Source organism: Oncorhynchus keta, chromosome 2 (genome assembly GCF_023373465.1).
Source record: "Oncorhynchus keta strain PuntledgeMale-10-30-2019 chromosome 2, Oket_V2, whole genome shotgun sequence".
NCBI classification, from domain to species: domain Eukaryota; kingdom Metazoa; phylum Chordata; class Actinopteri; order Salmoniformes; family Salmonidae; genus Oncorhynchus; species Oncorhynchus keta.
In genome coordinates, this window is record NC_068422.1 from 6,150,067 (window position 1) to 6,176,492 (window position 26,426).

The following is a 26,426-nucleotide window of genomic DNA, read 5'->3' on the forward strand; positions in this document are numbered from 1 at the left end:
GAACTTTGTGTTTTTACTGTTCGGCTGTCCAAATGTATCCATTGTTGATAAGAAGCTTGAGGCTCGAGATACATGACACGGAAGGAATGTTTATGAACAATGTATAAGTTTCCCATCAGTGTGATGTTTGCATAGAAAATAAACATGGGGGATACAGTGGTTGTGGTCAGGTGTCCTTATTTGCCCCCCAAAATGTTAATTTTCCCTTACCGCCATCATCTTGTGGTTACAACTGACAGTGAGGTTTGAGAATGATAATTGTAAAATGTTCAGTACATTGCACCCCTATAAGAGCTCATTATCAATGACTTCAACAGTTATCTAAACAGTTACTGTTTCTGAATACAGTTTCTGTCAATTTGAGAGTGTGTTCCTTTAAATGATATTGATCAAATTAGGCCTAAAGCCCAGAAAACTGTCTAGAGAGCGATATGACCACAGACCTGGGTGGAATATGTCAATACTTGAGGTTCACATGATTTATCTTGCCTGGCATGAGTTTGCACTTTTGGGATTATTTGATTGAGTTTATTTGCAGCAGGTATCCTAACTGTTAAAAGCATTGGGTTTATTACCAAAAAGTTTCTGGTTCGAATCCCTTAGCCGGCTAAGTGAAAAATCTGTCTATGTGCCCTTGAGCAAGGTCCTTGTTAGTCGCTCTGGATAACAGCGTCTGCTAGATGACACATTTAAATGAATAATTTCCATTATTTCCGTTGCAGACATCTTATAGTGCATGGTTTAATACATGATATAATTACCTTTACAGACATAAACAGACACGCTACTGAGCTGCTATGAGCATTCAGTCATAAACCAGATTTGGACATTCTTTTAAAAATAATTCCTTGTTATTGCTTTGAGTTGTAGTGGTTTATTTCCACTGCACTGTGCTGGTATACAGAAAGGTGTTTGAAACAATCAATGTTAGAGTCTCTGGCATGTGCATTGAACTGATGAACATCTCTAATAAAATAATTGGCTAGGTAGTTACCTGTGTGCTTAGTCAGTAATTATGTTGAATTTGTACAACCTTTTCCTCCAACTATAGCCAGCATAGTTGATTAAAATGCACACAATTGTTTCTATTGTGTCTGAGAAGCTTAATCAAGCAAAAATACTTAAAATGTCTGAAATACATATTTGACCCAGGTCAGCATGACTGGTTTCAGAAAAGGTTATGATTTAATTGCACAAAGGTGCAGCATACGAGGTGCTTTTCAACCTATCCAGTGTTTCCCTGTCAACCCGTGAGATTATTATTGTGGGAGCGATAATAATCTGCATTATTATTATTCTGGGGTGATAGCTTCATTCGCTGAAGATGTGGGACTGAAAATTCTCTCTTTTTTACTCACAGTTTGAAGGGAACATGTGGAGGGCCAGAGTCATGCAGATCTAGTTACTTACATACAGGAAGTCAGTGGTTTAGCTTCAGTATTCCTGTTAGTTTCTTCATGTAGAAAGTTATTGCCCTGTCTATTCTTGGCCATTTCATCTATTGTATATTAAACTGTAATGGTTATGTTGGTTCTGGTTGAAAATATTCACCTCATTATCTTGTCCACCCACACACTACATCTGACCATTCAAACGCCCACACAGAACCATTACTTTGCCATGTGTTGCCCTACTGAAAAAATGGCTGGTTGGTTTCATTAGCATTTCTTTGCCAAGGAAATGGAGGTACATGGCAACGGGTACCTTGTTATTCAAGCTAACCTTGTCAGAGGAAAGTATGATTTTAAAAAGTAATTCAACAATCTAAGAGGTGTAAAAGTGTAATGCCTCCCCTCAGATATGTTTTTTGGGGAAAGTCGTGCAAATCAATATTTCATTTTCGCATTGGTTAATTAAAATTAGGTTGCCGTTACAGGGTTTAAGATGAGGGCCAGACTGTCAATGGGATGCTGGTCATCAAAGTCCGCTTGGTCTCTCTCATGTTTTGTCCAAACATCCCCAGGCGAGCGGAAGAGAGGACATTGATGATTCAACATTGAATGGAGAGAGAGGGAGAGATTACGTCTTGGTGCCCCCACTGCTGGGGAAGTCTCCTGTGAAGTGTATGAGTGCCAATTGGCAGGAACATCACCTAGCTGGGGTAAGTCCTCACCAGCTGTCCCCGCCAGCTGCCCCTACAGTTTGAATCATGGATGTGGCGATGCTATTTCTGCTGTGTCAGGGCTGAACACATTGGGATGCTGCAGCATTTTCTGTCCAACTGGGCTCTCTGAGGCCAGATTACGTTATTGTTAATGTTTTCCATTTTCCCAAGCTTGGAAATATGTACGCAATAAAGCCAAGTAAATAGTGGGAGCAAGATCATGAGGTTTCACTACAAAGTATTCTCCATGGTAATTATGTTGCCTGTAATATCTAGGTCTCTAAAGTATATACACTACCGTTCAAAAGTTTGGGGCCTCTTGGAAATGTCATTGTTTTCCATGAAAATGAGTTGCAAAATGAATAGGAAATATAGTCAAGATGTTGACAAGGTTATAAATAATGATTTTTAATTTAAATAATAATTGTGTCCTTCAAAACGTGCTTTTGTCAAAGAATCCTCCATTTGCAGCAATTTGTAATCTGGTAATCTGAAGAGATTTCACCCCATGCTTCCTGAAGCACCTCCCACAAATTGGATTGGCTTGATGGGCACTTCTTACATACCATACGGTCAAGCTGCTCCCACAACATCTCAATAGGGTTGAGATCCGGTGACTGTGCTGGCCTCTCCATGATAGACAGAATACCAGCTGACTGCTTCTTCCCTAAATAGCTCTTGCAAAGTTTGGAGCTCTGCTTTGGGTCATTGTCCTGTTGTAGGAGGAAATCAAATCAAATCAAATCAAATGCATTTATATAGCCCTTCGTACATCAGCTGATATCTCAAAGTGCTGTACAGAAACCCAGCCTAAAACCCCAAACAGAAAGCAATGCAGAAGCACGGAAATTGGCTTCAATTAAGCACCATCCACAGGGTATGGCATGGCATTGCAAAATGGAGTGATATCCTTCCTTCTTCAATATCCCTTTTACCCTGTACAAATCTCCCACTTACCACCATCAAAGCACCCCCAGACCATCACATTGCCTCCAAGTACTCCTCCAGCATATTTTCATATTTTTTACTGCGTCTCACGAATGTTCTTCTTTGTGATCCGAACACCTTAAACTTAGATTAATCTGTCCATAACACTTTTTTCCCCCAATTTTCCTCTGTCCAGTGTCTGTGTTCTTTTGCCCATCTTAATCTTTTCTTTTTTTGGGCCAGTCTGAGATATGGCTTTTTCTTTGCAACTCTGCCTAGAAGGCCAGCATCCTGGAGTCGCCTCTTCACTGTTGACATTGAGACTGGTGTTTTGTGGGTACTATTTAATGAAGCTGCCAGTTGAGGACTTGTGAGGCATCTGTTTCTCAAACTAAACACTCAAATGTACTTGTCCTCTCGCTCAGTTGTGCACCGGGGCCTCCCACTCCTCTTTCTATTCTGGTTAGGGCCAGTTTGCGCTGTTCTGTGAAGGGAGTAGTTGTTGTGCGAGATCTTCAGATTCTTGTCAATTTCTCACGTGGAATAGCTTTCATTTCTCGGAACAAGAATAGACTGACAAGTTTCAGAAGAAAGATCTTTGTTTCTGGCCATTTTGAGCCTGTAATCGAACCCACAAATATATACAGAAGCATAAGGTCTCTAAGCATAAGGGGGTTAAGGTCTCTATTAAATCTGTATAACTGAATCAAATCAAATGTATTTGTAAAGCCCTTTTTACATCAGCAGATGTCACAAAGTGCTTATACAGAAACCCAGCCTAAAACCCCAAACAGCAAGCAGTGCAGATGTAGAAGCACAGTGGCTAGGAAAAACTCCCTAGAAAGGCAGGGACCTAGGAAGAAACCTAGAGAGGAACCAGGCTCTGAGGGGTGGCTGGGGGGAAATTATAAGAGTAAATGGCCATTAAGGCTAGATCGTTCTTCAAGATGTTTAAACGTTCATAGGTGACCAGCAGGGTCAAATAATAATCACAGTGGCTGTAGAGGGTGCAACAGGTCAGCACCTCAGGAGTAAATGAGAGAGAGAAAAAAGAGAAGAGAGAGAGAGAGAGAGAGAGAGAGAGAGAGAGAGAGAGAGAGAGATTTGTGTTACAGCCTGATCTTAAAATGGATTAAATTGAGATTTTGTGTCACTGGCCTACACACAATACCTAAATAATCTCAAAGTGGAATTATGTTTTTAGACATTTTTACAAATTAATAAAAAAATGAAAAGCTGAATTGAGTCAATAAGTATTCAACCCTAAGCAAGCCTAAACAATTCAGGAGTAAAAATGTGCTTAATGAGTTGCATGGACTCAAATATTGTTTAACATGATTTTAATGACTACCTCATCTCTGTACCCCACACATACGATTACAGTATATGTAAGGTCCCTCAGTTGAGCTGTGAATTTGAAGCACAGAACTCCAAGCACAGAACTTCAAGATTTTTAAAAAGAATAATGTGCAAATAATGTACAATCCAGGTGTGTAAAGCTCAGAGATTTACCCAGGAAGACTCACAGCTATAATTCCTATATTGACTCAGGGGGTTGAATACTTATGTACTCAAGGTGTATTAGCATTTTTTTTCATAAATTCTTTACAAATGTACATTTTTCTTCCACTTTGACATTACAGAGTATTTTGTGTAGATCGTTGACAAGTAATGACAATTAAATACATTTTAATCCAACCTTGTAACATAACAAAACGTGGAAAAAGTCAAGGGGTGTGAATACTTTCTGAAAGCACTGTATGCAGTCTCTGTCAACACAGCAACATTGCCTTTAAATTTCAATTGGGCTGTAGCGCTAAATTTCTGCGATACAGATTGAAGCCTTAGGTCGAGGTCAACATGGAGCTGGCCAGCTTGTACGCCTAAAAAAACGTACATTAATTACCCCTGGTTGAATGGGGAAAGAACAGGGTTTTGGGATAAACCCTAAAAATAAGGTCTAAGTTGAACACAGGTTTAAGAGATCTTATAGGTTTTGTTCTATGAGATAATATCAGTCAGTTAATATGACCTTTATGGATTCTGAAGAATAAGATGAATAAGATGTTGAATAAGGTGTTGACCAAACCGGCCATGTTGCGTGCCCAAGCGTTGCAAAATACATTTGCATATACATGTTATTCAATCATCTCATCCTAACTACTCGCACGCGTCAATGGGCATCTGTGTAGCCGGGCGCTAAAATATGAACTTGGTTCTATTTTAGATGCTTAAAGTGCTGCATGTCCCGCCTCTCCAGACTCCTCATTGGTTTTTAGGAGCATTATACCCACGTGGGTGATTGAAAGATGAGCGAGGTCCACACTCCAGTCCAGTTGGTGGCAGTAATGAACCATAAAGTTCGTTGCCAACCGCCATATAAAATTCACAGAAGAAGAAGAAGAAGAAGAAGAGATTAATCAAAGAAAACTAATTAGCTTTCCCCTTTTTTATCTGTGGATGAATTGTTGGAGTAGAGAGCACACCCAATGTTAATCTTCCAGGACAAAAATTAGCAACAGCAAGCTACAGTTTCAACCTGTTGGTTCACAGTTGGTTTTGGTGGGGATAGACGAAATGAACATGTGCACGATGGTGCACGTAGACGCACGTGCAGAGCCAGTTTGATCAGCATATAACTAGTTCCTTTCCACTTCCTTGCAACACAAGAAGCACAGCCCTTTCACATTGTATCTCTCTCTGTTTGTTCAACATCTTATTGTACAGCTTAGGGTTCAACACCATAGTGCCCTCAAAGCACAACATTAAGCTAAAGACCTTGGGACTAAACACCTCCCTCTGCAACTGGATGCTGGACTTCCTGACGGGCCACCCCCAGGTGGTAAGGGTAGGTAACAACACATCCACCACACTGATCCTCATCACAGGCGCCCCTCAGGGGTGTGTGCTCAGTCCCCTCCTGTACTCCCTGTTCACTCATGACTGCACGGCCAGGCACGACTCCAACACCATCACTAAGTTTGCCGATGACACAACAGTGGTAGGCCTGATCACTGACAACGATGAGACAGCCTATAGGGAGGAGGTCAGAGACCTAGCCGTGTGGTGCCAGGACAACAAGCTCTCCCTCAACGTGATCAAAACAAAGGAGATTATTGTGGACTACAGGAAAAAGAGGACAGTGCACGCCCCATTCTCATCAACGGGGCTGCAGTGGAGCAGCTTGAAAGCTTCAAGTTGCTTGGTGTCTGCATCACTAACAAACTAACATGGTCCAAGCACACCAAGACAGTCGTGAAGAGGGCACGACAAAACCTATTCCCCCTCAGGAGACTGAAAAGATTTGGCATGGGTCCTCACATACTCAAAAAGTTCTACAGGTGCACCATCGAGAGCATCCTAACTGGTTGCATCACTACCTGGTATGGCAACTGTTCAGCCTCCGACCGCAAGGCACTACAGAGGGTAGTGCGAATGACCCAGTACATCACTGGGGCCAAGCTTCTTGCCATCCAGGACCTCTATACCAGGCGGTGTCAGAGGAAGGCCCAAAAATTGTCAAAGACTCCAGCCACCCCCGTGTCGTGTCTTTGGCTATGCCGGATTAAATGATATGACATGCTATTCTACAAAATAATTTCTCCGTCATTAATATTACCTGATTGAGCTAATCATGTAAATGTAATTAACTAGAGAGTCGGGCACCAATAAATAATATTTATAGAGCTGTTATCTTCCGAATAAACTCTTAAAGACCTAGTCATATTTTACCTCAATAGCAGTTAATATTAATCGTCATCTTAATTCAGTCTCATCTAAAAGTTGTAAATTCTTGGTTATCTGCACGAACCCTGGCTCACAAGTTGAATCAGCAATACACAATTGAGTTTAATTATTGATTTACTAAATACCTAACTAATCACACAGAATTACACATACACATAATTAAATCATACCTTGATTACAAATTACGTCATAAAGGAAAACGTCCCTAGCGGGCGGAACAGATATGACAGCTTGTTACACAAAAGAAAAGGGGCTGGGTTTGAGTGAAAGAGTGGGAAGACTGAGGAACAAAGGGAAGAAGCTGTGCTATCGTAAATACAGTATCTTATGCATTCTAAATTACCGCCCATTTGGAAAAGGCAAATGCAATAAATATTTACTCTGAGCTGGGCTTCGGTAGGTTGGTGGTAGATGGAAGGCCGTGTTGCCCAACCGAGTCCTCTGAAGAATGTCTCTGGTTGTCAATTGGATACGTTGTAGTAACGTCGTTGGGTGATAGACGGGTTACTCTGTCTGTTCCTTCCTAACCCTCGTTTGCATCTGCTGTTGCTAACTCAACGGCTAGGAGGTATCACTTCTGTAGTGAATAAGAGTTCAAAGTTCATACCATTCGCAACCAAAGCTCACGCTGATGTTGGCTTCGTTCTGTAGTTATTATCTGAACCATTCTGACATCAGACCGTCGTCCTCACGTCCCCGGAACAGGAGGTTATATTGTCGTCAAGGGCTTATATAAGAAGGGAGAGGTGGGCATGTTTGAAAAGTTTTATAGCCCATGTCCTTTCACAGGGGTGGGCCACTGATTGAGCAGAGCCCTATCTTATGAAAACCCAAATCTCACATTTTAGAAGCTAAAATCACATTTCCTCCCATCACGAATAATTTCCTATTCAAACATTTAAATTGAACAACAATTCCATGTGAATCCGATAACTCTGATGTGTAGACTTTCCACTGTAGAGTTTATGTCATCTTATCATTGATGAGAATGTCTCAGATGACAGCCGAACTGACATCATATTCATTAAGTACCACCGCATAAGTTAAATTGGTCGGATTACCAGAATATTGTTAATTTCCCCCCACCTTATGATGTTCCCAGAATCTCTATGCTAACCAAGGGTTTGCAAATGTAACATCAGTAGGGTAGAAAGAGGAAAAAGGGGGGAAGAGGTATTTATGACTGTCAGAAACCTAACCCCCAGGCCAACATCATGACACTAGTCATGGAATGTCCTCTCTGCTACCGTACAGCAAGCGCCAAGTCTAGGTCCAAGAGGCTTCTAAACAGCTTCTACCCCCAAGCCATAAGACACCTGAACACCTAATCAAAGGGCTACCCGGACTATCTGCTCTCCCCCTCTTTTACACTGCTGCTACTCTCTGTTGTTATCTATGCATAGTCACTTTAACAACTCCACCTTCATGTACATATTACCTCAAATAACAGGTGCCCCCGCACATTGACTCTGTACTGGTACCCTCCTGTATATAGTCTCGCTATTGTTATTTTACATGTTACATTTACTTCTTATTCTTATCCTAATTTTATTAAACTGCATTGTCAGTTATGGTCTTGTAAGTAAGCATTTCACTGTAAAGCCAACACCTGTTGTATTCGCCAAATGTAACTAATACAATTTGATTTGATTTGATTCTCTCAACTCAATAGTAAGTATTGGAAACATTCGAACAGATGAATCTCAGGTTCACAAAGAGGTATACGCTTCTTGTCTTCATCCGTCTGGGTGAAAAACTGATTGAACCAAGATGGCATATTGAGGTAGGCAGAGTGCCAGTGGGAAAAAAAGTCCTACTGCCTGTGAAATCACATTTTCCAGGTGCATGACATCTACAAGACACACTGAGGTTTATAACAGCTCTAGGGCTGATTGAGCGAATGTAACATAATTTAGCAGGGCCTTGGCTAAAATACGTTTATTCCCTCACGTTGTTCACAAAGGCACTAACATTACACACAGGCCGCCAACGCCCTAAAGATAACTGGCAGGCTGATATGGCAGATGAGCTGTTTCAAAATGCTGTTATCAATTTATCCTTTAAAACCTCTTCAGGATTGGTGGGTCCCCTGCGGGACAGTTGAGCTAACGTAGGCTAATGCGATCAGCATGAGTTTATAAGTAACAAGAAAATTTACCAGGACATAGACATATCTGATATTGGCAAAAAGCTTAAGCTTCTTGTTAATCTAACTGCACCGTACAATTTACAGTAGCTATTACAGTGAAATAATACCATGCTATTCTTTGAAAAGAGTGCACAGTTTTGAATGTGAAAAGTTATTAATAAACAGATTAGGGAGATTTGGGTAGTCTTGATACAACACTTTGAATAGAAATGCAATGGTTCATTGTATCAGTCTAAAACTTTGCACATACACTGCTGCCATCTAGTGGCCAAAATCTAAATTGCACCTGGGCTGGAATAATACAGTATGGCCTTTCTCTTGCATTTCAAAGATGATGGTACCAAAAAAATGAAAAAAAAAATGTTTTTTTTCTTTGTATTTTACCAGATCTAATGTGTTATATTCTCATACATTCTTTTCACATTTCCACAAACTTCAAAGTGTTTCCTTTCAAATGGTACCAAGAAAATGCATATCCTACTTCAGGGCCTGAGTTACAGGCAGTTAGATTTGGGTATGTCATTCTATGCGAAAATTGAAAAAAAGTGTCTGATCCCTTTAATGTACTTTAGTAGCAGTCTGTGACCTATTAAAGTGTCATGCAGTCTGTGAGGAGCACAGAGAGGACTTGCGGTTCCTTTAGCAAGCTGTGAACATAGCATTTATCCGCTACAATACAATAACTTTCAAACTTGTATAGTGGTATTTAGTAGGGGGAAGAATTGATTTATCTTGTAAATTAATTTGCAACCTGTTCAGGGCAGTATATCACCATACCATAGATTTAGCTAATCTAGTCGGAAATTACTACCAAGAACATATATTTATATTCACGATGGATTTGTTCTGACTTTGAAATTAGCCTTTCATTTTTGTATTTGATTAATTTCTGCATTGGAACTGTCAAATCGGTGAGCAGCTGCTCTTTTGATCATTGTCATGAAGCCACATCCGTCTCACTCGCGTTAGAAGTTCAGAAAGAGAAAGTGTAGGCTATATAGAAATAATGACTCACATTGAAAATCATTAAACAAAATACTGAGGATTTTTATCAGCCTAATCGAGGTGTAGATTACATCTCACATTCCAGTGTTTGTACTTGTAAACAAGGCTGCATGGGATTTCTCTTAACGCGACTCCGTGTAGCCAATGGCAATGCCCAGGTATAATGCCAGGAGCCGCTTGTGGATTTTACAGCTCTAATGCAAGTTCCACCTCTTACATCATCCACACATCATCTATGCGGATGTCGGCTAAAGCGTATCTAAAGTGGTTCCCTGCGTTGTTGGACATTAGACTGTCAAAGCGCCAGCAAATCACCTCGAAGTGATTTTAATTTGGGTATTCTGTTTCAAACTATTCCCACGCATAATAGGCACGTGATCATATACAAATGTAATCATGGTTTTAAATGACGATTTATTAATATTACATCTGGTTGGGTTTCTTGCGGTCAATTTGCAGTCTACAAATTATTTCTAATTATGTTCTGCCCTCCTGAACATCCGCTCAAGAAAAAATCAGCCTGCACTGAATTTAGTTGATGATCCCTGGACTTGTGCGTCACGGCTCTCCTTAGCTGTGTACCATGTGAGTCGCGTCAGCCAGGCTAGTAAACAACAGGCAGATAGATGTTTTCTTAATATCCATGAAATATTCTATTACAGGCCTGGCGCCTCTGACGATAGAAGGGTACGCTGTTTTGATCAAAACAGATTTGATAGGGGAGTTAGTAGAAAGAGTTACACTATTTCAAGGGAAGGTTGTACAATATGGACATCTTCTCTTCGGCTTCTCCACTGGTTACAGCTTACTCATCAGTATGACATCCTCCCACATGGCAGGGCATTCTGCTGCTTATAGAGTTCAATAACCATCTGCCAAGTCTGCTACTATTGGCTCTTCCCATTGTAGACATGGAGGGCACAGTTTTTTATTTTTACCTTTGGCAAGTCAGTTAAGAACAAATTCTCATTTTCAACTAGGAACCATGGGTTAACTGCCTGTTCAGGGGCAGAACGACATATTTGTACCTTGTCGGCTCGGGGATAAGAACTTGCAACCTTTCGGTTACTAGTCCAACACTCTAACCACTAGGCTACCCTGCCGCCCCGTTTTGAAATAGGGTCGTTCCACAAAAATAGTGCCTTTTCTGTCCCTTTGATATTCTAAGTAGAAGTTCTGCACTAATGAGGCTGGTATGTTAAATTAAGTTCAATTTAATATAGACCACATGGACAATTCAATAAAATTGATTTTGCTATATGAATAAAGACTTGCTAAAGTGACAAATTTCAGCATTTGAGATGTCCCTCTCTGCACCCTCTGACTTTCAGGAAGATTTTAACCCACTTAACCACTCTGAATTCTCAATTGCCACTCCTTGTTGCACACAACAAGCTTCCATTCCCCCTTTCACAAGGGGAGTTATGGCTGGTTTAAGATCATTATCAAGCCTGTTACATTCAAGCCTGTTGCGTTCAAGCCTGTTGCGTTCAAGCCTGTTAAGGTCAACCCTGTTAGGGTCAACTCTGTTAGGGTCAACCCATTTATGGTCAACCCTGTTACTTTATTTTGCATTAATAGGAACTTACAGTATATTTTTTATTTAACCCTTTGAGATGGGAAAACTCCTTTTTTAATAAGTTGAACATATGCTCTTTATGACAGGATGTTAATTAGGTAAAATCCGATCTTTTTTTTACCAAGTTACGCTCTTCAAAACGGCACTGAACGACCCGGGCAATAGAGGCAGTTTTGAATTGGGCGAGCTTGTTTTGCAAAGCGTAACGTAACAGGCGTAAAATAAATGCCTGAAGCTAGATCTCTTAGAGCAGTGTTTCCCAAACCCAGTCCCGGGGACCCCAAAGGGTGCACCTTTTGTTTTTTGCCCTAGCACTATACAGTTGATTCAAATGATTAAAGCTTGACAATTAGTTATTTGAATCAGCTGTGTAGTGCTAGGGCAAAAACCAAAATGTGTACCTCTTGGGGTCCCCAGGACCATGTTTGGGAAAACAATGCCTTATATTCTGGTCTTGATGAGAAGAAAAAAAAAGTTGCGTCACAGGCTCTCTCTCCATTATTTCCATTCCTCCTGACAACCGGAACATCTGGTTGTTGGGGACTGCGGGGGGGGTTAAAAGCCTTGTTTATATCTGGTGCTAACATGCATCCTTTGTCCTGATATTGTCCTCATTCTGATTGTGCACACATTGTATCTGCTGCACAAATGTGTCTCATTTCCCTCCATTGTGCCTGCATTGTAATCAGATATCAGGTCCCCCGTAAGCAAATTATTTATGATTTATTATTAATAAATTATTATTTCTTCTAAAATAATATTTATTTATTCATTTTAAGACATATATTGATGCCATAAGTCAATGGCGTCACAGGGCAAAGATTTTAGAAGACAGGATAATGATGATTTAAATGGTTTCACTGTCTAAAACCGTCTACACTTGTAAGATATCCAGACACATTAGATCCCTGTCTACCTTAAGTTCTGATCAAAATGAGACTTAATCGTCTACACCTGTCTAAAAATGTGCGCACAATCAGAATGTTGACAAGATCAGAACAAAGGATGTTAGAACCAAGTATAAACAGGGCTGTACACTGACCATCGACGACAAGGCCAGCTATCAGGGGTGGTGGATACAAACCAACTTCTAATCATTGACGCCCCGGCTTTGCAAAATTAGCTCACCCACTCTGTTGTTGTTCATGCCTGTAAACAGGAAGTCGCCTGGCTGTGTACCGTATGATGAGGTTATATTGCTGTGCTTGGCAACCAGTGGAAAATGTGACATATGTACACTAATGTAAGTGCAAGCAATGTCTGTTTGACTGCTTCTCCCACAGTAACCTGAAACCAATAAACCCCATCAGAGATTTATTGCTGTAACCTAATGGAAAGTGATACAAATTGACATCCTCCATCTAACATATGATTCTTCTAGAAAAATGAGACATTTAAGTGAGCTTTAAACCATCTGTTTCCATAAAATGTGGGTTTAGCAGTTGGCACAAAAGGCTGGCCAGTAACCCACTCCAGTAGATGTTCACATACAGTATTTTCCACAAACATATTAGCTACTCATAATTCCCTCACAGAGATATGCTGCTTCAAAATATTACGCAATTAATATTACTTGAGACGTGTGGTCTTTGTTCAAGGGTCCTGCCTGTCACTTTGACCCTTCTAAGAGACTGAACGTTTTGCTTTTGGCATTTGCTGCTGCCTATATCCACAGAGGTGCTTTTCAACTGTGATCAATGGCCAAGAACCAGAGACAAAGACATGCCATTGGAACTGAGTGCACCACTCCTGCTTGGCTTTTTATTGACCCATTCAATGACTTCACAGTCGACTGCAAGGTGGATTAAGGCCAGGCAGACAAATTACTTTCCACCGCACAGATGATTTTCAACACAAACACACTTCTACAACATTTGGATCCTGACCACTTTAAATCGATTATGCACAATGGGACAGAAACAGTCCGACAAAAGGTAAATAATAATATAAACTTGTGTTTTCATGGCTTGGTCTGTCAATACACAAAACTATACACAATGACACACATACTGTTAAAAAAATAAAGGGAACACTAAAATAACACATCCTAGATCTGAATGAATGAAATTCATTTTTCATTTTTTCTTTACATAGTTGAATGTGCTGACAACAAAATCACACAAAAATTATCAACGGAAATTAAATTTATCAACCCATGGAGGTCTGGATTTGGAGTCACACTCAAAATTAAAGTGGAAAACCACACTACAGGCTGATCCAACTTTGATGTAATGTCCTTAAAACAAGTCAAAATGAGGCTCAGTAGTGTGTGTGGCCTCCACCTGTCTGTATCACCTCCTTAAAATGCCTCGCATGCTCCTGATGAGGGGGCGGATGGTCTCCTGAGGGATCTCCTCCTAGACCTGGACTAAAGCATCCGCCAATTCCTGGACAGTCTGCGGTGCAACGTGGCGTTGGTGGATGGAGCGAGACATGATGTCCCAGATGTGCTCAATTGGATTCAGGTCTGGGGAACGGGCGGGCCAGTCTATAGCATCAATGCCTTCCTCTTGCAGGAACTGCTGACACACTCCAGTCACATGAGGTCAAGCATTGTCTTGCATTAGGAGGAACCCAGGGCCAACCGTACCAGCATATGGTCTCACAAGGGGTCTGAGGATCTCATCTCGGTACCTAATGGCAGTCAGGCTACCTCTGGCGAGCACATGGGGGGCTGTGCGGCCCCCCAAAGAAATGCCACCCCACACCATGACTGACCCACCGCCAAAACGGTCATGCTGGAGGATGTTGCAGGCAGCGGAACGTTCTCCACGGCGTCTCCAGACTCTGTCCCATGTGCTCAGTGTGAACCTGCTATCATCTGTGAAGAGCACAGGGCGCCAGTGGCGAATTTGCCAATCTTGGTGTTCTCTGGCAAATGTCAAATGTCCTGCACGGTGTTGGGCTGTAAGCACAACCCCCACCTGTGGACGTCGGGCCTTCATTACCACCCTCATGGAGTCTGTTTCTGACCGTTTGAGCAGACACATGCACATTTGTGGCCTGCTGGAGGTCATTGTGCAGGGCTCTGGCAGTGCTATTCCTGCTCCTCCTTGCACAAAGGCGGATGTAGCGGTCCTGCTCTGGGTTGTTGCCCTCCTACGGTCTCCTCCACGTCTCCTGATGTACTGACCTGTCTCCTGGTAACGCCTCCATGCTCTGGACACTACGCTGACAGACACAGCAAACCTTCTTGCCACTGCTCGCATTGGTGTGCCATCCTGGATGAGCTGCACTACCTGAGCCACTTGTGTCCGTCTCATGTTACCACTAGAGTGAAAGCACCGCCAGCATTCAAAAGTGACCAAAACATCAGCCAGGAAGCATAGGAACTGAGAAGTGGTCTGTGGTCACCACCTGCAGAACCACTCCTTTATTGGGGTGGCTTGCTAATTGCCTATAATTTCCACCTGTTGTCTATTCCATATGCACAACAGCATGTGAAATTGATTGGCAATCTGTGTTGCTTCCTGAGTGGACAGTTTGACTTCACAGAAGTGTGATTGACTTGGAGTTACATTGTGTTGTTTAAGTGTTCCCTTTATTTTTTGAGCAGTGTATACACACACACACACACACACACACACACACACACACACACACACACACACACACACACACACACACACACACACACACATATATATATACACACATATATATGTACATACATATTTTTATATATAAATATATACAGTGCATTCCGAAAGTATTCAAACACCTTGACTTTTTCAACATTTGTTACGTTACAGCCTTATTCTAAAATGGATTAAATTACTTTTTCCCCTCATCAATCTACACACATTACCCCAGAATGACAAAGCAAAAACAGGTTATTAGAAGCTTTCGCAGGTAGCCTAGTAGTTAGAGCGCAGGGCCAATAACCAAAAGGTCACTGGTTCAAATACCCGAGTCAACAAGGTCAATCGATATGCCCTTGAGCAAGGCACTTAACCCTAATTTGCTCCATGGGCACTGTACTACTATGACTGACCCTGTAAAACAACACATTTCACTGCATCTATTCAGTGAGTGAATCTTTTCATTTTTAAGCGGATCTGATTGAATAGAGCCCTAAGTCAACATATTACTCCATTTAAGTGGCCATGGGGTCACTTTTAGTCTATGTAGCTAATACTGAAGGGTTATGGCATCTTCTTCCTGAGCATACACCGTTGATGGTTCGTATCTATGTATGTGATCAACAACGGAACAATAAAGCAATTTAGAGGAATATATAGACCTCGTATATGCATGATGGATATGGGAGTGGCAATACATGTACAGTACCAGTCAAAAGTTTGGACACACCTACTATTTTCCACATTGCAGAATAATAATGAAGACATCAAAACTATGAAATAACACATATGGAATCATGTAGTAACCAAAAAAAGTGTTAAACAAATCTAAATATTTGTTCTATTTTAGATTCTTCAAAGTAGCTACCCTTTGCCTTGATGACAGCTTTGCACTCTTGGCATTCTCTCAACCAGCTTCATGCGGTAGTCACCTGGAATGCATTTCAATTAACAGGTCTGTCTTGTTAAAAGTTAATTTGTGGAATTTCTTTCCTTCTTAATGCATTTTAGCCAATCAGTTGTGTTGTGACAAGGTAGGGGTGGTACACAGAAGATAGGGCTATTTGGTAAAAGACCAAGTCCATATTATGTCAAGAACAGCTCAAATAAGCAAGGAGAAACGACAGTCCATCATTACTTTAAGACATGAAGGTCAGTCAATACGGAAAATTTCAATAACTTTGAAAGTTTCTTAAAGTGCAGTCGCAAAAACCATCAAGCGCTATGATGAAACTGGCTCTCATGAGGACTGCCACAGGAAATGAAGACGCAGAGTTACCTCTGCTGCAGAGGATAAGTTCATTAGAGTTACCAGCCTCAGAAATTGCAGCCCAAATAAATGCTTCAGAGTTCAAGTAACAGACATCTCAACATCAACTGTTCAGAGGAGACTGCGTGAATCAGGCCTTCATTGTTGAATTACTGCATAGAAACCAGTACTAAAGGACACCAATAAGATGAAGAGACTTGTGTGGGCCAAGAAACATGAGCAATGGACATTAGACCGATGGAAATCTGTCCTTTGTTCTAAATTTGAGATTTTTGGTTCCTTTAAGACTGTTGGAAAATCATTCCTTGTGAAGCTGGTTGAGAGAATGCCAAGAATGTGCAAAGCTGTCATCAAGGCAAAGGGTGGCTACTTTGAAGAATATAATATCCAATATATTTAGATTTGTTTAACACTTTTCTGGTTACTCCATGATTCCATATGTGTTATTTCATAGTTTTGATGTCTTCACTATTATTCTACTATGTAGAAAATAGTCCAAATAAAGAAACACCTTTTAATGAGCAGGTTTATCCAATCTTTTGACTGGTACTGTACATACATGAATATTATGTACTGACATAATTCAAAGATACAGTACTCACATATGAACAGCACATAGCGCCATCAATACGAAACTCATCCTGTACATCACATCAATGTAAAAATCTATAGGGTAATTGGCAGTAAACTTGTGATCATGCAACCGATATACATTATGTACAAAAAAAATCCATAGAATGAGAAAAACATTAGTATGCATACTATGGTTCTCTTCCTATATTCTACAACTGCCCTTAGCAGTCTGAAATGAATGTAAATTGATTGGTGCACACAGTAATGATACATATTCCTTATTATCTAGGCAAAATTCATGTACTCCCAGCCACTTTGAGATCAGCATCAACAATTACCCCTTAAAACAAGACCCAAACACCTTCATTTCCACCATCAGGACCACATGGCAGTAAAACTAACCATTTATTCTTAACACCTTGCCATGCACTTCCATGATTACGTGAAGTTAAGGACTATGTGTCTGATTTGGTTATATTTGTCATTGCACTGTTGGGGAAGCTTGCAAGTAAGCATTGCATTGCATGGTTTACATTGTATCCTGTGCATATCACAAATAAACATTGATTTGATTACTGTTACCTTTGGCTGGACTTGCCTAACCTACAACATTGTCATAGTTGCAAAACCATTTCCCTTCCAGTCCATGGGGACTTGGTCAAGGCCTGTTAAGGTGCTTCAGGAAGCCAAAAAGTATGTGGTTAATTAAATCAGTGCTGTGTTACAAAGTGAAACTGTTTTGTCCTTCATGGATAATGGCCTCTCTCTCTCTCGGTCTGTCTCTTTTCACACAGCACTAAAGCTCAGTCTGGTCTGGTCTGTGTAAGCAGGTGTGGCCCAATGTTATCAACCTCTATTGATCTGTAGAGTTGGAGCCAGGTTGGCCCTGGGAGACGGTGTCCATATGTCCGTGCCGAGGGGCATCCAGGCCCCAGGCTCCGGGGAAAAGCCCGATGGTGAAACACGCAGCGGGGAGAGAGAGCCTTTAGGCAATGCCGGCAGCCGACCAGCACCCCCACTGGAGAGAGAAATGCCTCAGGGCCGATGGAATCTGCCAAGGCACAGGGAAACAGACACTGTTGGATCAGAACTGCAGTCTGCACCTTATAGCACACTGTTACTAGGCCTAAATCAAAAAGCAGTTTATTATCTTGTATGACTCATAATGAACTGTAATGGCTGGGGATCAATAACGTTCAAGTTGTCATTACCTGGTAAATTGTTTGCTCTCTTCATGAACTTCCATCTCTTTGCTTTTGAACTCATTCAGTTCTTTACGGATAGCAGCCTGAGGGAATATAAACATTCAGTTCTTTATGGATAGCAGCCTGAGGGAATATAAACATTCAGTTCTTTACGGATAGCAGCCTGAGGGAATATAAACATTCAGTTCTTTACGGATAGCAGCCTGAGGGAATATAAACATTTAGTTATTTACGGATAGCAGCCTGAGGGAATATAAACATTCAGTTCTTTATGGATAGCAGCCTGAGGGAATATAAACATTCAGTTCTTTACGGATAGCAGCCTGAGGGAATATAAACATTCAGTTCTTTACTGATAGCAGCCTGAGGGAATATAAACATTCAGTTCTTTACGGATAGCAGCCTGAGGGAATATAAACATTCAGTTCTTTACGGATAGCAGCCTGAGGGAATATAAACATTCAGTTCTTTACGGATAGCAGCCTGAGGGAATATAAACATTCAGTTCTTTACGGATAGCAGCCTGAGGGAATATAAACATTCAGTTCTTTATGGATAGCAGCCTGAGGGAATATAAACATTCAGTTCTTTACGGATAGCAGCCTGAGGGAATATAAACATTCAGTTCTTTACTGATAGCAGCCTGAGGGAATATAAACATTCAGTTCTTTACGGATAGCAGCCTGAGGGAATATAAACATTCAGTTCTTTACGGATAGCAGCCTGAGGGAATATAAACATTCAGTTCTTTATGGATAGCAGCCTGAGGGAATATAAACATTCAGTTCTTTATGGATAGCAGCCTGAGGGAACATAAACATTCAGTTCTTTACGGATAGCAGCCTGAGGGATTCATAGATTAATTGTCAAATTTTTGAATTCATTGTCAAACTATCAGACCATCAATAGCTTCAGACAGGCAACACATTTAATATAACTGAAGATTAAATGGTAGATAACTCATTATCTGTGAATAATGTATTTATAGCATTGTTCAGGTAGCTGGAATACATGAGGAAGAAAATGCCAACGAAAAGTTTTTTAATTATGCCTTTTTATAACCTCTCTTATTTCAAGTATTTAATGGCATTATGAATGTCATGTGTTTTAGTCGCTTTAGCAATAACATTATACGGTAGGAGTCTGGAACCCACTTTGTCAGCTGGAGTGAGCCTGGTCCAGGGTTTGTCTGCGCGACGGTCATAGTCCTTAGCATCTGTGCACTCCACGTACTCATTGAAGCGCAGAATCCGCCGAGCCACCAGCTCTGCTACTGTCGGCCTCACACTCAGCTATAAAAACACACACGAAATATACAGAGTGGACAAAACATTAGGAACAACTGCTTTTTCCATGACATACTGACCAGGTGAATCCAGGTGAAAGCTATGATCCCTCATTGATGTCACTTGTTAAATCCACTTCAGTGAGTGTGGCTGAAGGGGAGGAGACAGGTTAAGGAAGGACTAAGCCTTGAGACAATTGAGACATGCATTGTGTATGTGTGCCATTAAGAGGGTGAAATACCAAGACAAAAGATTTAAGTGCTTTTGAATGGGATATGGTAGTAGGTGCCAGGTGCATCAGTATGTGTCAAGAACTGCAACGTTGCTTGGTGTGTATCAAGAATGGTCCACCACCCAAAGGACATACAGCCAACTTAACACAACTGTGGGAAGCATTGGAGTCAACATGGGCCAGCATCCCTGGGGAACGCTTTCGACACCTTGTAGAGTCCATGCCCTGACGAATTGAGGCTGTTTTGAGGGGGTGTTCCTAATGTTTGGCATACTCAGTGTAAGTAGCCAGTGATTGACAACTGTAAAGTGTGACTTCGAGACAAGACAGCTGCGGCACGGGAGATGGATAGAGAGTTGTCGGAAGAGTTTAAGTCCTTCCACAATGCCATACAGGGGCATTGTGTTGAAACTACACTCCAGTTCTCTTCATTATATCTAAGGTCAAGCAGTGTTGGCCTAACCCTGGAAAATTCCCTCTTCCCCCAGCCACCACAGGGGCGAGCAATCTGAGGAATTTCAAGCAGCCTGATACTACACTGAGGCATGCTTCTCACACAGAGCTGGAATGCCCTACAGTATGCACTGTGGCATGCTTCTCACACAGAGCTGGAATGCCCTACAGTATGCACTGTGGCAACTGAGTCATACAGTTGTTGCATTTTGGCTTGTCAAAAAACTCTAAAATTATGAGTTTGTTATTTTCTATTATACTTATTTATACTTATACTTATTAAACAATGGAATAAACACAATCATCTTCCTCCACCTTCAATGTGGGTTCTGAATGTGACAATGTGTGCACCCCCTCACATTTTATAACCCTAAATGAGTTAGACATTTGTTTGGTAATTCATAAATTAAGAAATTGTTTGGAAATTCAGTCAATGAGATTGAATTTTTATTGGTAATTCAGAACCTAAGACATTATCTGGTAATTCAGTGAATATGAGTTTGAATGTGTTTGGTTCCAGTTAATTCAGTTCCGGCTATGTCCACCAGATGGATCTGTGTACCACAAATATCAACACAAGTCATCAGCCATAAACTCAATGAGATGCAGACGTTCAGCAGGCTTACCTAAACATAGTATAAATGACAGTACCTTTCGGGAGAGTCTCCTTTTAATCTCTTGTATGGCTTCATGTTGATCAGCTTCATTTGTCTCTGCAGTGAAATCAAAAAGAAGTTGTAAGTAGGCTGGGGTGGTACTTTACTCCCCAATATAGCGATTATTAATTAAGCAATGTGGTCTACAAATGGATGAAAAAGATAGATCTGGAAATGATACGGTGCTTATCTTTCCAATTGATGTTGGAGTGTCCGCCTTATGGCTACATCTACCAAACAGATGTCCTGGAATATGGAATTATCTCAACAGAAGTCTGCTTTTGAGGTCTGAAAACATCTGACAAACTTTGATTTTAGAGTTGTATTTTGTCAACCATACATAGTCAACCCTTTAAACCCAAGCCCAGCATAGACCATTGTTCTATTCTTCAACAGATAGTTGTTGAGATTCTAACAGATGTGCATAGCGTCCCTGCGAGGCTGTGCATAGCGTCCCTGAGAGGCTGTGCATAGCGTCCCTGAGAGGCTGTGCATAGCGTCCCTGAGAGGCTGTGCATAGCGTCCCTGCGAGGCTGTGCATAGCGTCCCGGAGAGGCTGTGCATAGCGTCCCTGAGAGGCTGTGCATAGCGTCCCTGAGAGGCTGTGCATAGCGTCCCTGAGAGGCTGTGCATAGCGTCCCTGAGAGGCTGTGCATAGCGTCCCTGAGAGGCTGTGCATAGCGTCCCTGAGAGGCTGTGCATAGCGTCCCTGAGAGGCTGTGCATAGCGTCCCTGCGAGGCTGTGCATAGCGTCCCTGAGAGGCTGTGCATAGCGTCCCTGAGAGGCTGTGCATAGCGTCCCTGAGAGGCTGTGCATAGCGTCCCTGAGAGGCTGTGCATAGCGTCCCTGAGAGGCTGTGCATAGCGTCCCTGAGAGGCTGTGCATAGCGTCCCTGAGAGGCTGTGCATAGCGTCCCTGAGAGGCTGTGCATAGCGTCCCTGAGAGGCTGTGCATAGCGTCCCTGAGAGGCTGTGCATAGCGTCCCTGAGGCTGTGCAGGCTGTGCATAGCGTCCCTGAGAGGCTGTGCATAGCGTCCCTGAGAGGCTGTGCATAGCGTCCCTGAGAGGCTGTGCATAGCGTCCCTGCGAGGCTGTGCATAGCGTCCCTGCGAGGCTGTGCATAGCGTCCCTGAGAGGCTGTGCATAGCGTCCCTGAGAGGCTGTGCATAGCGTCCCTGAGAGGCTGTGCATAGCGTCCCTGAGAGGCTGTGCATAGCGTCCCTGAGAGGCTGTGCATAGCGTTCCTAAGAGGCTGTGCATAGCGTCCCTGAGAGGCTGTGCATAGCGTCCCTGAGAGGCTGTGCATAGCGTCCCTGAGAGGCTGTGCATAGCGTCCCTGCGAGGCTGTGCATAGCGTCCCTGCGAGGCTGTGCATAGCGTCCCTGAGAGGCTGTGCATAGCGTCCCTGAGAGGCTGTGCATAGCGTCCCTGAGAGGCTGTGCATAGCGTCCCTGAGAGGCTGTGCATAGCGTCTCTGAGAGGCTGTGCATAGCGTCCCTGAGAGGCTGTGCATAGCGTCCCTGAGATGCTGTGCATAGCGTCCCTGAGAGGCTGTGCATAGCGTCCCTGAGAGGCTGTGCATAGCGTCCCTGAGAGGCTGTGCATAGCGTTCCTAAGAGGCTGTGCATAGCGTCCTTGAGAGGCTGTGCATAGCGTCCTTGAGAGGCTGTGCATAGCGTCCCTAAGAGGCTGTGCATAGCGTCCCTGAGAGGCTGTGCATAGCGTCCCTAGCTTCTAGCAGATATAGAGAATGATCAGGTAAACATACAGACGTAGGATCTTTATTTGAGCCAGTTTGCTACAGCAGGAAAATAATCTTACAGCAACAGAAAATGTGCATCATCATGTGAATTACACTTAATATACATTTTTCTAGGGGTTGATACATTTTTCCGAAGGGAAAATCAATCAGAAATTTCATTGTGGAAATTACAAACTTCAGAAGCTTTTTAAACCTAATATGCACTAAGTTCTACTACAACTGGGTGATCAAGTTAAGATTCTAGATATGTAAAGAACACATTCCTATTGACTTTTATCCTGCCATTCTCTGACCAACAATGTTTTAACACTGTCTGGCACAATAAGAGCCCAAGATGTTTTCCTCTTAAATTGTTTTATTTTGACTGGTCATGCTCAATCTGGGGCAATGCGTTTCCCCACATCGATTTTACTAACCAATAAACTGGGAAAGCAGATGGGCCATCAGTCGATAACTGGCCCTCCCTCCCTATCAATGGACCACAGGATGTACGTACGCCAGCAGCATACCACCCTGCATACCACTGCTGGCTTATTTCTGAAGCTAAGCAGGGTTGGTACTGGTCAGTTCCTGGATGGGAGACCAGATGCTGCTGGAAGTGGTGTTGGAGGACCAGTAGGAGGCACTCTTACCTCTGGTCAATTTTTTTTTTTATCCCAATGCCCCAGGGCAATGATTGGGGACACTGCCCTGTGTAGGGTGCTGTCTTTCGGATGGGACGTTAAACGGGTGTTCTGACTCTCTGAGGTCATTAAAGATCCCATGGCACTTATCGTAAGAGTAGGGGTGTTAACCCCGGTGTCCTGGCTAAATTCCCAATCTGGCCATCAAACCATCACGGTCACCTAATAATCCCCAGTTTACAATTGGCTCATTCATCCTCCTCCCCTGTAACTATTCCCCAGGTCGTTGCTGCAAATGAGAATGTGTTCTCAGTCAACTTACCTGGTAAAATAAATAAACGTGGCACCTTAATTGGGGAGAACTGGCTCGTGGTAATGGCTGGAGCGGTTTCAGTGTAATGGTATCAAACACATGGTTTAATACCATTCCATTTGCTCCATTCCAGCCATTATTATGAGCAGCCTCTACGACAATACACCAATAGACTTTGATACACAACTATCCAGTCTTGATACACAACTAGTCTTGGATTCCAGCCTGGCTAATTCATTCACATACAATGTATTCTAATGTAAACCTGTAAGGCTAATTCATTCACATACACTCTCTCCTTATGAAAACCTGTAAGGCTAATTCCTACACTACCGGTCAAAAGTTTTAGAACACCTACTCATTCAAGGGTTTTTCTCTATTTTCTACTATTTTCTACATTGTAGAATAATAGTGAAGACATCAAAACTATGAAGTAACACATATGGAATCATGTAGTAACCAAAAAAGTGTTAAACAAATCAAAGCATATTTTATATTTGAGATTCTTCAAATAGCCATACTTTGCCTTGATGACAGCTTTGCACACTCTTGGCATTCTCTCAACCAGCTTGGGGGCCAGTGTGGTCCTGTCTGTCTGTAGCCCGACTGGGGCCAGTGTGGTCCTGTTTATCTGTGGTCTGACTGGGGCCAGTGTGGTCCTGTTTATCTGTGGTCTGACTGGGGCCAGTGTGGTCCTGTCTGTCTGTAGTCTGACTGAGGCCAGTGTGGTCCTGTTTATCTGTGGTCTGACTGGGGCCAGTGTGGTCCTGTTTATCTGTGGTCTGACTGGGGCCAGTGTGGTCCTGTCTGTCTGTAGTCTGACTGGGGTCAGTGTGGTCCTGTTTATCTGTGGTCTGACTGGGGCCAGTGTGGTCCTGTCTGTCTGTAGTCTGACTGGGGTCAGTGTGGTCCTGTCTGTCTGTAGCCCGACTGGGGTCAGTGTGGTCCTGTTTATCTGTGGTCTGACTGGGGCCAGTGTGGTCCTGTCTGTCTGTAGCCTGACTGGGGCCAGTGTGGTCCTGTCTGTCTGTAGCCTGACTGGGGTCAGTGTGGTCCTGTCTGTCTGTAGCCTAACTGGGGCCAGCGTGGTCCTGTCTGTCTGTAGCCTGACTGGGGCCAGTGTGGTCCTGTCTGTCTGTAGCCTGACTGGGGTCAGTGTGGTCCTGTCTGTCTGTAGCCTAACTGGGGCCAGTGTGGTCCTGTCTGTCTGTAGCCTGACTGGGGCCAGTGTGGTCCTGTCTGTCTGTGGTCTGACTGGGGCCAGTGTGGTCCTGTCTGTCTGTAGCCTGACTGGGGCCAGTGTGGTCCTGTCTGTCCGTAGTCTGACTGGGGTCAGTGTGGTTCTGTCTGTCTGTAGCCTGACTGCGGTCAGTGTGGTCCTGTCTGTCTGTAGCCTGACTGGGGTCAGTGTGGTCCTGTCTGTCTGTAGCCTGACTGGGGTCAGTGTGGTCCTGTCTGTCTGTAGCCTGACTGGGGCCAGTGTGGTCCTGTCTGTCTGTAGCCTGACTGGGGTCAGTGTGGTCCTGTCTGTCTGTAGCCTAACTGGGGCCAGCGTGGTCCTGTCTGTCCGTAGTCTGACTGGGGCCAGTGTGGTCCTGTCTGTCTGTAGCCTGACTGGGGTCAGTGTGGTCCTGTCTGTCTGTAGCCTAACTGGGGCCAGCGTGGTCCTGTCTGTCCGTAGTCTGACTGGGGCCAGTGTGGTTCTGTCTGTCTGTAGCCTGACTGGGGTCAGTGTGGTCCTGTCTGTCTAGTCTGACTGGGGCCAGTGTGGTCCTGTCTGTCTGTGGTCTGACTGGGGCCAGTGTGGTTCTGTCTTTCTGTAGCCTGACTGGGGTCAGTGTGATCCTGTCTGTCTGTAGTCTGACTGGGGCCAGTGTGGTCCTGTCTGTCTGTGGTCTGACTGGGGCCAGTGTGGTCCTGTCTGTCTGTAGTCTTACTGGGGCCAGTGTGGTCCTGTCTGTCTGTGGTCTGACTGGGGCCAGTGTGGTTCTGTCTGTCTGTGGTCTGACTGGGGCCAGTTTGTTCCTGTCTTTCTGTGGTCTGACTGGGGCCAGTGTGGTCCTGTCTGTCTGTGGTCTGACTGGGGCCAGTGTGGTCCTGTCTGTCTGTGGTCTGACTGGGGCCAGTGTGGTCCTGTCTGTCTGTGGTCTGACTGGGGCCAGTGTGGTCCTGTTTATCTGTGGTCTGACTGGGGCCAGTGTGGTCCTGTCTGTCTGTAGCCTGACTGGGGCCAGTGTGGTCCTGTCTGTCTGTGGTCTGACTGGGGTCAGTGTGGTCCTATCTGTCTGTGGTCTGACTGGGGTCAGTGTGGTCCTGTCTGTCTGTGGTCTGACTGGGGCCAGTGTGGTCCTGTCTGTCTGTGGTCTGACTGGGGCCAGTGTGGTGCAGTCTGTGGTTCTGTCTGTCTGTGGTGCTGTCTGTCTGTGATCACTCACGTTTCAGAATGTTCCTCTGCTCCAGTTCCTCAGTACTGGGCCTCTGACTAAGTCGTCTGTGAGGGACAGAGAGGGAGAAGGAAGTGAGACAACACCACTGTGATTTGTTCCCTAAAAGCTTTGTAGGACCAGGATCATTTTAAGTCCCTTGGATGAAAGATGATTTTAGTGCCACCAAATTTTCAGGAATCTCACACCAGAACAGTTATTTCATATTAGATATAATCTTGATGACAAACAAATACTGTAGGTTTTAGAGACTTGGCTCCATCACATCTCATTATTCTATCCACAACTTTAATAGCCCACCCAGGGTAATGTTATCAACCCCCCACTGAAGAGTGGAAACTTAGAAGAAGCATCGGGTTATACCCACAGCAAGTCATGCCGGGTCTTCTGGAGTGGTGGATCCCTAAGCTAGAGACACCTACTGCTGCTTCAGACAGTGGTGTGTGTCAGTGTTTCCTCTGGAAACATGTGTAGCAGTGGGGGGAAAAGGAGTGAGGGGAAAAGGTTGCGGAGGGG

The 26,426-nt window shown here is 43.3% G+C and overlaps 1 protein-coding gene across 5 annotated transcripts in view; it reads right to left on the reverse strand.

The window, feature by feature from the left end:
- Positions 1-14,968: 14,968 nt before the first annotated feature.
- LOC118371011 (phosphatase and actin regulator 2-like) overlaps positions 14,969-26,426 on the reverse strand; it is an 89,816-nt gene continuing 78,358 nt past the window's right edge. For 4 of the 5 annotated variants that reach the window (XM_052471120.1, XM_052471136.1, XM_052471141.1 and 1 more), the window contains 5 exons: positions 25,902-25,957; positions 20,763-20,824; positions 19,295-19,432; positions 18,147-18,223; positions 14,969-17,986 (listed from right to left, as the gene is read on the reverse strand). In XM_052471120.1, coding sequence (XP_052327080.1) covers positions 17,971-17,986; positions 18,147-18,223; positions 19,295-19,432; positions 20,763-20,824; positions 25,902-25,957 — 349 coding nt within the window. In that variant the 3' untranslated portion in view covers positions 14,969-17,970. Of the gene's footprint in view, positions 17,987-18,146; positions 18,224-18,914; positions 18,984-19,294; positions 19,433-20,762; positions 20,825-25,901; positions 25,958-26,426 lie in introns of those variants that run through there. The other variant, XM_052471125.1, reaches the window with a different exon arrangement.